Source organism: Bombina bombina, chromosome 8 (genome assembly GCF_027579735.1).
Source record: "Bombina bombina isolate aBomBom1 chromosome 8, aBomBom1.pri, whole genome shotgun sequence".
NCBI lineage: Eukaryota > Metazoa > Chordata > Amphibia > Anura > Bombinatoridae > Bombina > Bombina bombina.
This window is the reverse complement of record NC_069506.1, coordinates 1,026,401-1,040,374: the sequence shown is the minus strand read 5'-3', so window position 1 is coordinate 1,040,374 and position 13,974 is coordinate 1,026,401. Positions and strand designations below refer to the sequence as shown.

The window sequence follows — 13,974 nt, the reverse complement described above, 5'->3', positions numbered from 1 at the left end:
GACAGTTCCTGAACATGAATACTAAACCAAACAGATTGATGATCACTGGATCCTAAGTTCTCACCTACAGACACATCTGAAACTGTATCACTGTTTGTAAGTATTAGATCTAATATAGCTTCCTTACGAGTTGGTTCCTTGACTAATTGTTCAAGTGATTCCCCTAGCAGAGATTCAAGAATATACCTGCTTCTAGCCGATCTGGCAGAAGGAATCTTCCAGTCTATATCTGGCAAATTAAAGTCCCCCAGTACTATAACCTTACCCTTCATGGTCATTTTGGTTATTTCATCTAATAACAGATTGTCCAGTTTTTCATCCTGCAATGGAGGCCTATATACAACCCCTATTCTAAAAACATTTTTATCTCCAATTTCCAAAGTCACCCAAATACTTTCCACCTCATCATTTGTTCCTACAATTTCAGTAACCTTTATATTTTCATTTACATACAAAGCAACTCCTCCACCTTTCTTTCCTACTCTGTTCTTTTTAAATAACCTGTATCCAGGTATGACTATGTCCCAGTCATGCAAATCATTGTACCATGTTTCTGTTATAGCTACTAAATCCAAGTTGTCCCTAGTCATTATTGAAATGAGTTCAGGTAATTTATTTCCTAAGCTGCGAGCATTTGTGCTCATGGCACGAAGAATTTTTCTACTAGAATTTCTAGAATTGTTACTTGGACTAACAGTTTTGGCATGCTGTGGGGGGCAGGTGGATATATTAATGCTACCCCCCTTTATTAGTTTAAATGATTTCTAATAAAGTATTTAAACTCCTCTCCCAGATACTCTGTTCCTTTAGCATCCAAATGCAAGCCATCTCTCCTAAATAACCTAGTATCTTTCCAAACAGAGCTATAATGGCCAATAAAACCAAATCCTCGTTCCCTGCACCACTTATCTAACCAAGAATTAAATGTTGTTATCCGCTCCATCTTTCCTGCTTCCTGGCCATACACAGGTAAAATAGCAGAAAATGATAGAGTTGATGCCACAGTCTCTAAATGATTACCTAGGTCACAAAACTCTTTCTGAACAGCAGCAACATGATTACTAGCCAGATCATTTGTTCCTAAATGTACAATCACATCTAACTCACTTCCCTTTCCTGCTGCCTTAACAATTCTCAAAATACGATTCCTATCCCTGTGAGCAGTAGCTCCTGGAAGACATCTAACCTCCCTTGTTTCTCCTTTACTTTCACCTAAATAAACATTCCTCAAAATAGAGTCACCCACTAACAATCTTTTCCTCAAATACACATCTGCAGTTCTTTCCTGTGTTATGTTACCTGGAGAATCAGGTGCCAATAGATTTAAATGACCTGTTACAGCTTCAGAGGGCTCAGAAACAGCAATCTCCTCATCACAAGTATATTCGGCAAGAGCAGCATAGGAGTTTTGCAATGGCAGAGGTTGTGGGCAATGCTTCTGGTCTACTGTTCTAATTCTTCCAGAGCCTACAGTGATCCATCTGCCTCTCCTTGCTGATCTCTGGGGTAGAGGGGCTTCTTTCTGAGGCAGCTTTGTAGAGGTAACAGGTATGTTACTTACCTTAGCTTGAAGTTTAGCTATTTCCTCCCTTAACAGGGAAAACTGCTTACAAACAGGACAGCCCCTAAATCTCCAAAAAGTAGAACGATTAAAAAGTGCAAAACACCCATTGCACTGTATCTGAGACATTTTAAACTATGCAACACTTTAACAATAAGAAAAATATAAGTATTATTTACTACTGAATAAGCCTGAATAACCCTGAATAACTCCTGAAATAACTCAAATATCCTTATGTATTTGATCCTTTTGTAGTTTGATCTCTTTGCTAAGAAGCAGAGCTAAACAGATCTCTTTAAATACCCTCAGAAAGATAGGGTGGGGTCCCTCCTAATTGCTCACCTATGCAAACAATCTAATTGTTATCTAATTGCAATACTAAAAACCAGAATACAAAAGAATGTAAATTAACTCAAAACTTTTAGAGCACGGACTACGTCCAAATTGTGTAACAAACTTTCCTTCTTTGAAACTGGATTCGGACACAAAGAAGGTACAACTATCTCCTGGTTAATATTTTTGTTAGAAACAACTTTCGGAAGAAAACCAGGCTTAGTACGCAAAACCACCTTATCTGCATGGAACACCAGATAGGGCGGAGAACACTGCAGAGCAGATAACTCTGAAACTCTTCTAGCAGAAGAAATTGCAACTAAAAACAAAACTTTCCAAGATAGTAACTTAATATCTATGGAATGTAAAGGTTCAAACGGAACCCCTTGAAGAACTGAATGAACTAGATTTAGACTCCAGGGAGGAGTCAAAGGTCTGTAAACAGGCTTGATCCTAACCAGAGCCAGAACAAATGCTTGAACATCTGGCACGGCTGCCAGTCTTTTGTGAAGTAAAACAGATAAAGCAGAGATCTGTCCCTTTAGAGAACTTGCAGATAATCCTTTCTCCAAACCTTCTTGTAGAAAGGATAGAATCTTAGGAATTTTTATCTTGTTCCATGGGAATCCTTTGGATTCACACCAACAGATATATTTTTTCCATATTTTATGGTAAATTTTTCTAGTTACAGGCTTTCTAGCCTGAATCAGAGTATCTATTACAGAATCTGAAAACCCACGCTTTGATAAAATCAAGCGTTCAATCTCCAAGCCGTCAGTTGGAGGGAAACCAGATTCGGATGTTCGAATGGACCCTGAACAAGAAGGTCCTCTCTAAAAGGTAGCTTCCATGGTGGAGCCGATGACATATTCACCAGGTCTGCATACCAAGTCCTGCGTGGCCACGCAGGAGCTATCAAGATCACCGAGGCCCTCTCCTGATTGATCCTGGCTACCAGCCTGGGAATGAGAGGAAACGGTGGGAATACATAAGCTAGGTTGAAGGGCCAAGGTGCTACTAGTGCATCTACTAGAGTCGCCTTGGGATCCCTGGATCTGGACCCGTAGCAAGGAACCTTGAAGTTCTGACGAGACGCCATCAGATCCATGTCTGGAATGCCCCATAATTGAGTTATTTGGGCAAAGATTTCCGGATGGAGTTCCCACTCCCCCGGATGGAATGTCTGACGACTCAGAAAATCTGCTTCCCAATTTTCCACTCCTGGGATGTGGATCGCAGACAAGTGGCAGGAGTGATCCTCCGCCCATTGAATTATCTTGGTCACTTCTTTCATCGCCAGGGAACTCCTTGTTCCCCCCTGATGATTGATATATGCAACGGTCGTCATGTTGTCTGATTGAAACCTTATGAATTTGGCCTTTGCTAGTTGAGGCCAAGCTCTGAGAGCATTGAATATCGCTCTCAGTTCCAGAATGTTTATCGGGAGAAGAGACTCTTCCCGAGACCATAGACCCTGAGCTTTCAGGGATTCCCAGACCGCGCCCCAGCCCAATAGACTGGCGTCGGTCGTGACAATGACCCACTCTGGTCTGCGGAAGCTCATTCCCTGTGACAGATTGTCCAGGGTCAGCCACCAACGGAGTGAATCTCTGGTCTTTTGATCTACTTGAATCATCGGAGACAAGTCTGTATAATCCCCATTCCACTGTCTGAGCATGCACAGTTGTAATGGTCTTAGATGAATTCGTGCAAAAGGAACTATGTCCATTGTTGCAACCATCAATCCTATTACTTCCATGCACTGCGCTATGGAAGGACGAGGAACAGAATGAAGTACTTGACAAGAGCATAGAAGTTTTGATTTTCTGACCTCTGTCAGAAAAATCCTCATTTCTAAGGAATCTATTATTGTTCCCAAGAAGGGAACTCTTGTTGACGGGGACAGAGAACTTTTTTCTTTGTTCACCTTCCATCCGTGAGATCTGAGAAAGGCTAGGATGATGTCCGTATGAGCCTTTGCTTTTGACAGGGACGACGCTTGAATTAGGATGTCGTCCAAGTAAGGTACTACTGCAATGCCCCTTGGTCTTAGAACCGCTAGAAGGGACCCTAGTACCTTTGTGAAAATCCTTGGAGCAGTGGCTAATCCGAATGGAAGTGCCACAAACTGGTAATGCTTGTCCAGAAAAGCGAACCTTAGGAACTGATGATGTTCCTTGTGGATAGGAATATGTAGGTACGCATCCTTTAAATCCACGGTAGTCATAAATTGACTTTCCTGGATGGTGGGTAGGATCGTTCGAATAGTTTCCATTTTGAACGATGGTACCCTGAGAAATTTGTTTAGGATCTTCAGATCCAAAAACATAATTTATGTAAGAACTTACCTGATAAATTCATTTCTTTCATATTAGCAAGAGTCCATGAGCTAGTGACGTATGGGATATACATTCCTACCAGGAGGGGCAAAGTTTCCCAAACCTCAAAATGCCTATAAATACACCCCTCACCACACCCACAATTCAGTTCAACGAATAGCCAAGAAGTGGGGTGATAAAAAAGTGCGAAAGCATATAAAATAAGGAATTGGAATAATTGTGCTTTATACAAAATCATAACCACCACAAAAAAGGTCGGGCCTCATGGACTCTTGCTAATATGAAAGAAATGAATTTATCAGGTAAGTTCTTACATAAATTATGTTTTCTTTCATGTAATTAGCAAGAGTCCATGAGCTAGTGACGTATGGGATAATGACTACCCAAGAAGTGGATCTTTCCACACAAGAGTCACTAGAGAGGGAGGGATAAAATAAAGACAGCCAATTCCTGCTGAAAATAATCCACACCCAAAATAAAGTTTAACGAAAAACATAAGCAGAAGATTCAAACTGAAACCGCTGCCTAAAGTACTTTTCTACCAAAAACTGCTTCAGAAGAAGAAAATACATCAAAATGGTAGAATTTAGTAAAAGTATGCAAAGAGGACCAAGTCGCTGCTTTGCAGATCTGGTCAACTGAAGCTTCATTCCTAAACGCCCAGGAAGTAGAAACTGACCTAGTAGAATGAGCTGTAATCCTCTGAGGCGGAGTTTTACCCGACTCAACATAGGCAAGATGAATTAAGGATTTCAACCAAGATGCCAAAGAAATGGCAGAAGCTTTCTGGCCTTTTCTAGAACCGGAAAAGATAACAAATAGACTAGAAGTCTTACGAAAAGATTTCGTAGCTTCAACATAATATTTCAAAGCTCTAACAACATCCAAAGAATGCAACGATTTCTCCTTAGAATTCTTAGGATTAGGACATAATGAAGGAACCACAATTTCTCTACTAATGTTGTTGGAATTCACAACTTTAGGTAAAAATTCAAAAGAAGTTCGCAACACCGCCTTATCCTGATGAAAAATCAGAAAAGGAGACTCACAAGAAAGAGCAGATAATTCAGAAACTCTACTGGCAGAAGAGATGGCCAAAAGGAACAAAAAACTTTCCAAGAAAGTAATTTAATGTCCAATGAATGCATAGGTTCAAACGGAGGAGCTTGAAGAGCTCCCAGAACCAAATTCAAACTCCAAGGAGGAGAAATTGACTTAATGACAGGTTTTATACGAACCAAAGCTTGTACAAAACAACGAATATCAGGAAGAATAGCAATCTTTCTGTGAAAAAGAACAGAAAGAGCAGAGATTTGTCCTTTCAAAGAACTTGCGGACAAACCCTTATCTAAACCATCCTGAAGGAACTGTAAAATCCTCGGTATTCTAAAAGAATGCCAGGAAAAATGATGAGAAAGACACCAAGAAATATAAGTCTTCCAGACTCTATAATATATCTCTCGAGATACAGATTTACGAGCCTGTAACATAGTATTAATCACAGAGTCAGAGAAACCTCTTTGACCAAGAATCAAGCGTTCAATCTCCATACCTTTAAATTTAAGGATTTCAGATCCTGATGGAAAAAAGGACCTTGTGACAGAAGGTCTGGTCTTAACGGAAGAGTCCACGGTTGGCAAGAGGCCATCCGGACAAGATCCGCATACCAAAACCTGTGAGGCCATGCCGGAGCTACCAGCAGAACAAACGAGCATTCCTTCAGAATCTTGGAGATTACTCCTGGAAGAAGAACTAGAGGCGGAAAGATATAGGCAGGATGATACTTCCAAGGAAGTGATAATGCATCCACTGCCTCCGCCTGAGGATCCCGGGATCTGGACAGATACCTGGGAAGTTTCTTGTTTAGATGGGACGCCATCAGATCTATTTCTGGAAGTTCCCACATTTGAACAATCTGAAGAAATACCTCTGGGTGAAGAGACCATTCGCCCGGATGCAACGTTTGGCGACTGAGATAATCCGCTTCCCAATTGTCTACACCTGGGATATGAACCGCAGAGATTAGACAGGAGCTGGATTCCGCCCAAACCAAAATTCGAGATACTTCTTTCATAGCCAGAGGACTGTGAGTCCCTCCTTGATGATTGATGTATGCCACAGTTGTGACATTGTCTGTCTGAAAACAAATGAACGATTCTCTCTTCAGAAGAGGCCAAAACTGAAGAGCTCTGAAAATTGCACGGAGTTCCAAAATATTGATCGGTAATCTCACCTCCTGAGATTCCCAAACTCCTTGTGCCGTCAGAGATCCCCACACAGCTCCCCAACCTGTGAGACTTGCATCTGTTGAAATTACAGTCCAGGTCGGAAGCACAAAAGAAGCCCCCTGAATTAAACGATGGTGATCTGTCCACCATGTTAGAGAGTGTCGAACAATCGGTTTTAAAGATATTAATTGAAATATCTTCGTGTAATCCTTGCACCATTGCTTCAGCATACAGAGCTGAAGAGGTCGCATGTGAAAACGAGCAAAGGGGATCGCGTCCGATGCAGCAGTCATAAGACCTAGAATTTCCATGCATAAGGCTACCGAAGGGAATGATTGTGACTGAAGGTTTCGACAAGCTGTAATCAACTTTAGACGTCTCTTGTCTGTTAAAGACAGAGTCATGGACACTGAATCCATCTGGAAACCCAGAAAGGTTACCCTTGTCTGAGGAATCAAAGAACTTTTTGGTAAATTGATCCTCCAACCATGATCTTGAAGAAACAACACAAGTCGATTCGTATGAGATTCTGCTAAATGAAAAGACTGAGCAAGTACCAAGATATCGTCCAAATAAGGAAATACCACAATACCCTGTTCTCTGATTACAGACAGCAGGGCACCGAGAACTTTTGTAAAAATTCTTGGAGCTGTAGCTAGGCCAAACGGCAGAGCCACAAACTGGTAATGCTTGTCCAGAAACGAGAATCTCAGGAACTGATAATGATCTGGATGAATCGGAATATGCAGATATGCATCCTGTAAATCTATTGTGGACATATAATTCCCTTGCTGAACAAAAGGTAAGATAGTCCTTACAGTTACCATCTTGAATGTTGGTATCCTTACATAACGATTCAATATTTTTAGATCCAGAACTGGTCTGAAAGAATTCTCCTTCTTTGGTACAATGAAGAGATTTGAATAAAACCCCATCCCCTGTTCCGGAACTGGAACTGGCATAATTACTCCAGTCAACTCTAGATCTGAAACACATTTCAGAAATGCTTGAGCTTTTACTGGATTTACTGGGACACGGGAAAGAAAAAATCTCTTTGCAGGAGGTCTCAACTTGAAACCAATTCTGTACCCTTCTGAAACAATGCTCTGAATCCAAAGATTGTGAACAGAATTGATCCAAATTTCCTTGAAAAAACGTAACCTGCCCCCTACCAGCTGAGCTGGAATGAGGGCCGCACCTTCATGTGGACTTAGAAGCAGGCTTTGCCTTTCTAGCTGGTTTGGATTTATTCCAAACTGGAGATGGTCTCCAAACTGAAACTGCTCCTGAGGATGAAGGATCAGGCTTTTGTTCTTTGTTGAAACGAAAGGAACGAAAACGATTATTAGCCCTGTTTTTACCTTTAGATTTTTTATCCTGTGGTAAAAAAGTTCCTTTCCCACCAGTAACAGTTGAAATAATGGAATCCAACTGAGAACCAAATAATTTGTTACCCTGGAAAGAAATGGAAAGTAAAGTTGATTTAGAAGCCATATCAGCATTCCAAGTTTTAAGTCATAAAGCTCTTCTAGCTAAAATAGCTAGAGACATAAACCTGACATCAACTCTGATAATATCAAAAAATGGCATCACAGATAAAATTATTAGCATGCTGAAGAAGAATAATAATATCATGAGAATCACGATGTGTTACTTGTTGCGCTAAAGTTTCCAACCAAAAAGTTGAAGCCGCAGCAACATCAGCCAAAGATATAGCAGGTCTAAGAAGATTACCTGAACACAGATAAGCTTTTCTTAGAAAGGACTCAATTTTCCTATCTAGAGGATCCTTAAACGAAGTACCATCTGACGTAGGAATAGTAGTACGTTTAGCAAGGGTAGAAATAGCCCCATCAACTTTAGGGATCTTGTCCCAAAATTCTAATCTGTCAGACGGCACAGGATATAATTGCTTAAAACTTTAGAAGGAGTAAATGAATTACCCAAATTATCCCATTCTTTGGAAATTACTGCAGAAATAGCATCAGGAACAGGAAAAACTTCTGGAATAACTACAGGAGATTTAAAAACCTTATTTAAACGTTTAGATTTAGTATCAAGAGGACCAGAATCCTCTATTTCTAAAGCAATTAGGACTTCTTTAAGTAAAGAATGAATACATTCCATTTTAAATAAATATGAAGATTTATCAGCATCAACCTCTGAGACAGAATCCTCTGAACCAGAGGAATCATCAGAATCAGAATGATGATGTTCAGTTAAAAATTCATCTGTAGGGAGAGAAGTTTTAAAAGATTTTTTACGTTTACTAGAAGGAGAAATAACAGACATAGCCTTCTTTATGGATTCTGAAACAAAATCTCTTATATTATCAGGAACATTCTGCACCTTAGATGTTGAAGGAACTGCAACAGGCAATGGTACTTTACTAAAGGAAATATTATCTGCTTTAACAAGTTTGTCATGACAATCAATACAAACAACAGCTGGAGGAATAGCTACCAAAAGTTTACAGCAGATACACTTAGCTTTGGTAGATTCAGCACTTGACAGCGATTTTCCTGTAGTATCTTCTGACTCAGATGCAACGTGAGACATCTTGCAATATGTAAGAGAAAAAACAACATATATATAAAGCAAAATTGATCAAATTCCTTAAATGACAGTTTCAGGAATGGGAAAAAATGCCAAAGAACAAGCTTCTAGCAACCAGAAGCAATAAAAAATGAGACTTAAATAATGTGGAGACAAAAGTGACGCCCATATTTTTTCGCGCCAAATAAGACGCCCACATTATTTGGCGCCTAAATGCTTTTTGGCGCCAAAAATGACGCCACATCCGGAACGCCGACATTTTTGGCGCAAAATAACGTCAAAAAATGACGCAACTTCCGGCGACACGTATGACGCCGGAAACGGAAATAGAATTTTTGCGCCAAAAAAGTCCGCGCCAAGAATGACGCAATAAAATGAAGCATTTTCAGCCCCCGCGAGCCTAACAGCCCACAGGGAAAAAGTCAAATTTTAAGGTAAGAAAAATGTTAAATTAAAATGCATTATCCCAAATATGAAACTGACTGTCCCTCTGACATTCACTGCACGCTGAGAGGAAAACCGGGCTCCAACTTGCTGCGGAGCGCATATCAACGTAGAATCTAGCACAAACTTACTTCACCACCTCCATCGGAGGCAAAGTTTGTAAAACTGAATTGTGGGTGTGGTGAGGGGTGTATTTATAGGCATTTTGAGGTTTGGGAAACTTTGCCCCTCCTGGTAGGAATGTATATCCCATACGTCACTAGCTCATGGACTCTTGCTAATTACATGAAAGAAATTGGTCTGAATGTTCCCTCTTTTTTGGGAACTATGAACAGATTGGAATAAAATCCCATTCCTTATTCTCTTATTGGAACTGGATGTATCACTCCCATCTTTAACAGGTCTTCTACACAATGTAAGAATGCCTGTCTCTTTATTTGGTTTGAAGATAAGTGAGACCTGTGGAACCTTCCCCTTGGGGGTAGTTCCTTGAATTCCAGGAGATAACCTTGAGAAACTATTTCTAGCGCCCAAGGATCCTGAACATCTCTTGCCCAAGCCTGAGCAAAGAGAGAGAGTCTGCCCCCCACTAGATCCGGTCCCGGATCGGGGGCTATCCCTTCATGCTGTTTTGGTAGCAGTGGTAGGCTTCTTGGGCTGCTTACCCTCGTTCCAGCCTTGCATTGGTTTCCAGGCTGGTTTGGGTTGTGAAGTATTACCCTCTTGCTTAGAGGATGCAGAATTAGAGGCTGGTCCGTTTCTGCGAAAGGGACGAAAATTAGGCTTATTTTTAGCCTTAAAAGACCTATCCTGTGGGAGGGCGTGGCCCTCTCCCCCAGTGATGTCTGAAATAATCTCTTTCAAATCTGGTCCAAATAATGTTTTACCTTTGAAAGGAATGTTAAGCAATTTTGTCTTGGAAGACACATCCGCTGACCAAGACTTTAGCCAAAGCGCTCTGCGCGCCACGATAGCAAACCCTGAATTTTTCGCCGCTAATCTAGCTAATTGCAAAGCGGCATCTAAAACAAAAGAGTTAGCCAATTTAAGTGCTTGAACTCTGTCCATAACCTCCTCATACGAAGATTCTTTACTGAGCGACTTTTCTAGTTCCTCGAACCAGAAACACGCTGCCGTAGTGACAGGAACAATGCATGAAATTGGTTGTAGAAGGTAACCTTGCTGTACAAAAATCTTTTTAAGCAAACCCTCTAATTTTTTATCCATAGGATCTTTGAAAGCACAACTATCTTCGATAGGAATAGTAGTGCGTTTGTTTAGAGTAGAGACCGCCCCCTCGACCTTAGGGACTGTCTGCCATAAGTCCTTTCTGGGGTCGACTATAGGAAATAATTTCTTAAATATAGGGGGGGGGGAACAAAAGGTATGCCGGGCTTTTCCCACTCTTTATTTACTATGTCCGCCACCCGCTTGGGTATAGGAAAAGCGTCGGGGGGCACCGGAACCTCTAGGAACTTGTCCATCTTACATAATTTCTCTGGAATGACCAAATTGTCACAATCATCCAGAGTAGATAACACCTCCTTAAGCAGTGCGCGGAGATGTTCTAATTTAAATTTAAATGTCACAACATCAGGTTCAGCTTGATGAGAAATTTTTCCTGAATCTGAGATTTCTCCATCAGACAAAACCTCCCTCATGGCCCCTTGAGATTGGTGTGAGGGTATGTCAGAACAGTTATCATCAGCGCCCTCTTGCTCTTCAGTGTTTAAAACAGAGCAATCGCGCTTTCTCTGATAAGTAGGCATTTTTGATAAAAGATTTGCTATGGAGTTATCCATTACAGCCGTTAATTGTTGCATGGTAATAAGTATTGGCGCACTAGATGTACTAGGGGCCTCCTGTGTGGGCATAACTGGTGTAGACACAGTAGGGGATGATGTAGTATCATGTTTACTCCCCTCATTTGAGGAATCATCTTGGGCAGTATCATTATCTGTTGCATTACTGTCCTTACTTTGTTTGGACACTATGGCACAATTATCACATAAATTTAAATGGGGAGACACATTGGCTTTCATACATATAGAACATAGCTTATCTGATGGTACAGACATGTTAAACAGGCTTAAACTTGTCAACAAAGCACAAAAAAACGTTTTAAATTAAACCCATTACTGTCTCTTTAAATTTCAAACTGAAAACACTTTATTACTGAATATGTGAAAAAGTATGAAGGAATTGTTCAAAAATTACCAAAATTTCACCACAGTGTCTTAAAGCATTAAAAGTATTGCACACCAAATTTCAGAGCTTTAACCCTTAAAATAACGTTTTTAAATTTAACCCCTATACAGTCCCAGCTATATTAACTAGAAAGGCCCCCAGACTAAAAAAGGTGTCCAACACAGTGCCTGCCGTTTTTTAAACGTTCCCCAAGATTATAATGCCAATTATTAGCTAGAATCTGCATAATATGCCTAGTAAAGCAATCGTTTTAGCCCATAAAAATGTCTACCAGTTTTTAAGCCCTTTTTTAAGCCCTTTATTCTTTTATGTTTGACTAAGAAAATGGCTTACCGGTCCCCATGAGGGGAAATGACAGCCTTCCAGCATTACATGGTCTTGTTAGAAATATGGCTAGTCATACCTTAAGCAGAAAAGTCTGCTAACTGTTTCCCCCAACTGAAGTTACTTCATCTCAACAGTCCTATGTGGAAACAGCAATCGATTTTAGTTACTGTCTGCTAAAATCATCTTCCTCTTACAAACAGAAATCTTCATCCTTTTCTGTTTCAGAGTAAATAGTACATACCAGCACTATTTTAAAATAACAAACACTTGATAGAAGAATAAAAACTACATTTAAACACCAAAAAACTCTTAACCATCTCCGTGGAGATGTTGCCTGTGCAACGGCAAAGAGAATGACTGGGGTGGGCGGAGCCTAGGAGGGATCATGTGACCAGCTTTGCTGGGACTCTTTGCCATTTCCTGTTGGGGAAGAGAATATCCCACAAGTAAGGATGACGCCGTGGACCGGACACACCAATGTTGGAGAAATATATATATATATCACATATACACACACATACACACACATACACACACACACATATATATATATATATATATATATATATTCCCTGAAAGCTCAAAAAAGTGAATACACTGAAGATGTATTTAAAAATATTAGCAATTTAGAAAAGTTTCTCTCATAAAAGTAACATTAAAAAAACCCGACAGACACAATGATGTTTTCCAGGTTCACCTGACAATAATATGCAGATGTTTTATAATTATATTAGCTGTAGAAATAATGAAGAAACAGAACCATAACGTTTCTTATCAAATATCAATTTCAGTGTTCAATGTCCCTTTAATAAACATTATCAGCCTGTGGCAATTCATTCTTCCATTACATTAGTAACCAAATCTATCGATCCCTTTAAGACTTCTCAGCTTTACTGTATTATTTCATATGCAGAAGGTCCCAGACACGTTAAATCATGGTACTTACTGAGCCTATTTCCTGCCCCAGTGCCGCATTCACCACCCCCTTCAGGATATATTCCTGTGGGGAAGAAAAAGAAATTGCAAAGACTAAAGGGAAAGCTACAGATAGCATCAGATGACAGCCAGCCAGGATAACAGTAGGTAATAAATAGAAAAGCTCTGTTGTTCCTACATCACATCTGCCCTTTAGAGTGACGCTCACCTGTGGGGTAGATGGTTCAAGGTCTTTAATGAGGTTGAAGGCTTCTTGTACATCATCTAGAAAACATACAGAATTTCATGTACTTATTTGTTTGTTTCTGTAATCTAAAGGGACAGTATAATGCAGTAATACAATGCTCCACTGTTGGTTAATGTAGATTTAGCTTCTGGAAAAACAAAGTCCCACACCGGTGCACGGTCATGCCGTTCCTGAACAGGAAACCGTCCAAATGGTGGTGAAAGAAAGACCAGCAGATCCCTGGTTAAGTCTCTTGTGTGTCGGTTACTAAAAAGGAGACCTAACCAGTGATCTGCTGGTCTTTGTATCACCACCATTTGGACGGTTTCCTGTTCAGGAACGGCATGACCCATGCACCGGGTGTGTATATACATTTGTGTGTCGGTTACTAAACAGATGTATATACACACCCGGTGCATGGTCATGCCGTTCCTGAACAGGAAACCGTCCAAATGGTGGTGATAAAAAGACCAGCAGATCCCTGGTTAGGTCTCCTGTTTAGTAACCGACACACAAATGTATATACACACCCGGTGCACGGTCATGTCGTTCCTGAACAGGAAACCGTCCAAATGGTGGTGAAACAAAGACCAGCAGATCACTGGTTAGGTCTCCTGTTTAGTAACCAGGTCAGGTAACAACGATCACTGGTTAGGTCTCCTGTTTAGTAAGCAGGTCAGGTAACAACGATCACTGGTTAGGTCTCCTGTTTAGTAACCAGGTCAGGTAACAACGATCACTGGTTAGGTCTCCTGTTTAGTAACCAGGTCAGGTAACAATGATCACTGGTTAGGTCTCCTGTTTAGTAACCAGGTC

The 13,974-nt window shown here is 40.5% G+C and overlaps 1 protein-coding gene across 1 annotated transcript in view; it reads right to left on the bottom strand.

The window, feature by feature from the left end:
• The window catches only part of IFT56 (intraflagellar transport 56), a 291,153-nt gene that overhangs the window by 182,714 nt on the left and 94,465 nt on the right, over positions 1-13,974 (bottom strand). The window contains exons 10-11 of the mRNA XM_053690101.1: positions 13,141-13,196; positions 12,943-12,996 (exon numbers count right to left, since the gene is read on the bottom strand). Coding sequence (XP_053546076.1) covers positions 12,943-12,996; positions 13,141-13,196 — 110 coding nt within the window. The remainder of the gene's footprint in view (positions 1-12,942; positions 12,997-13,140; positions 13,197-13,974) is intronic.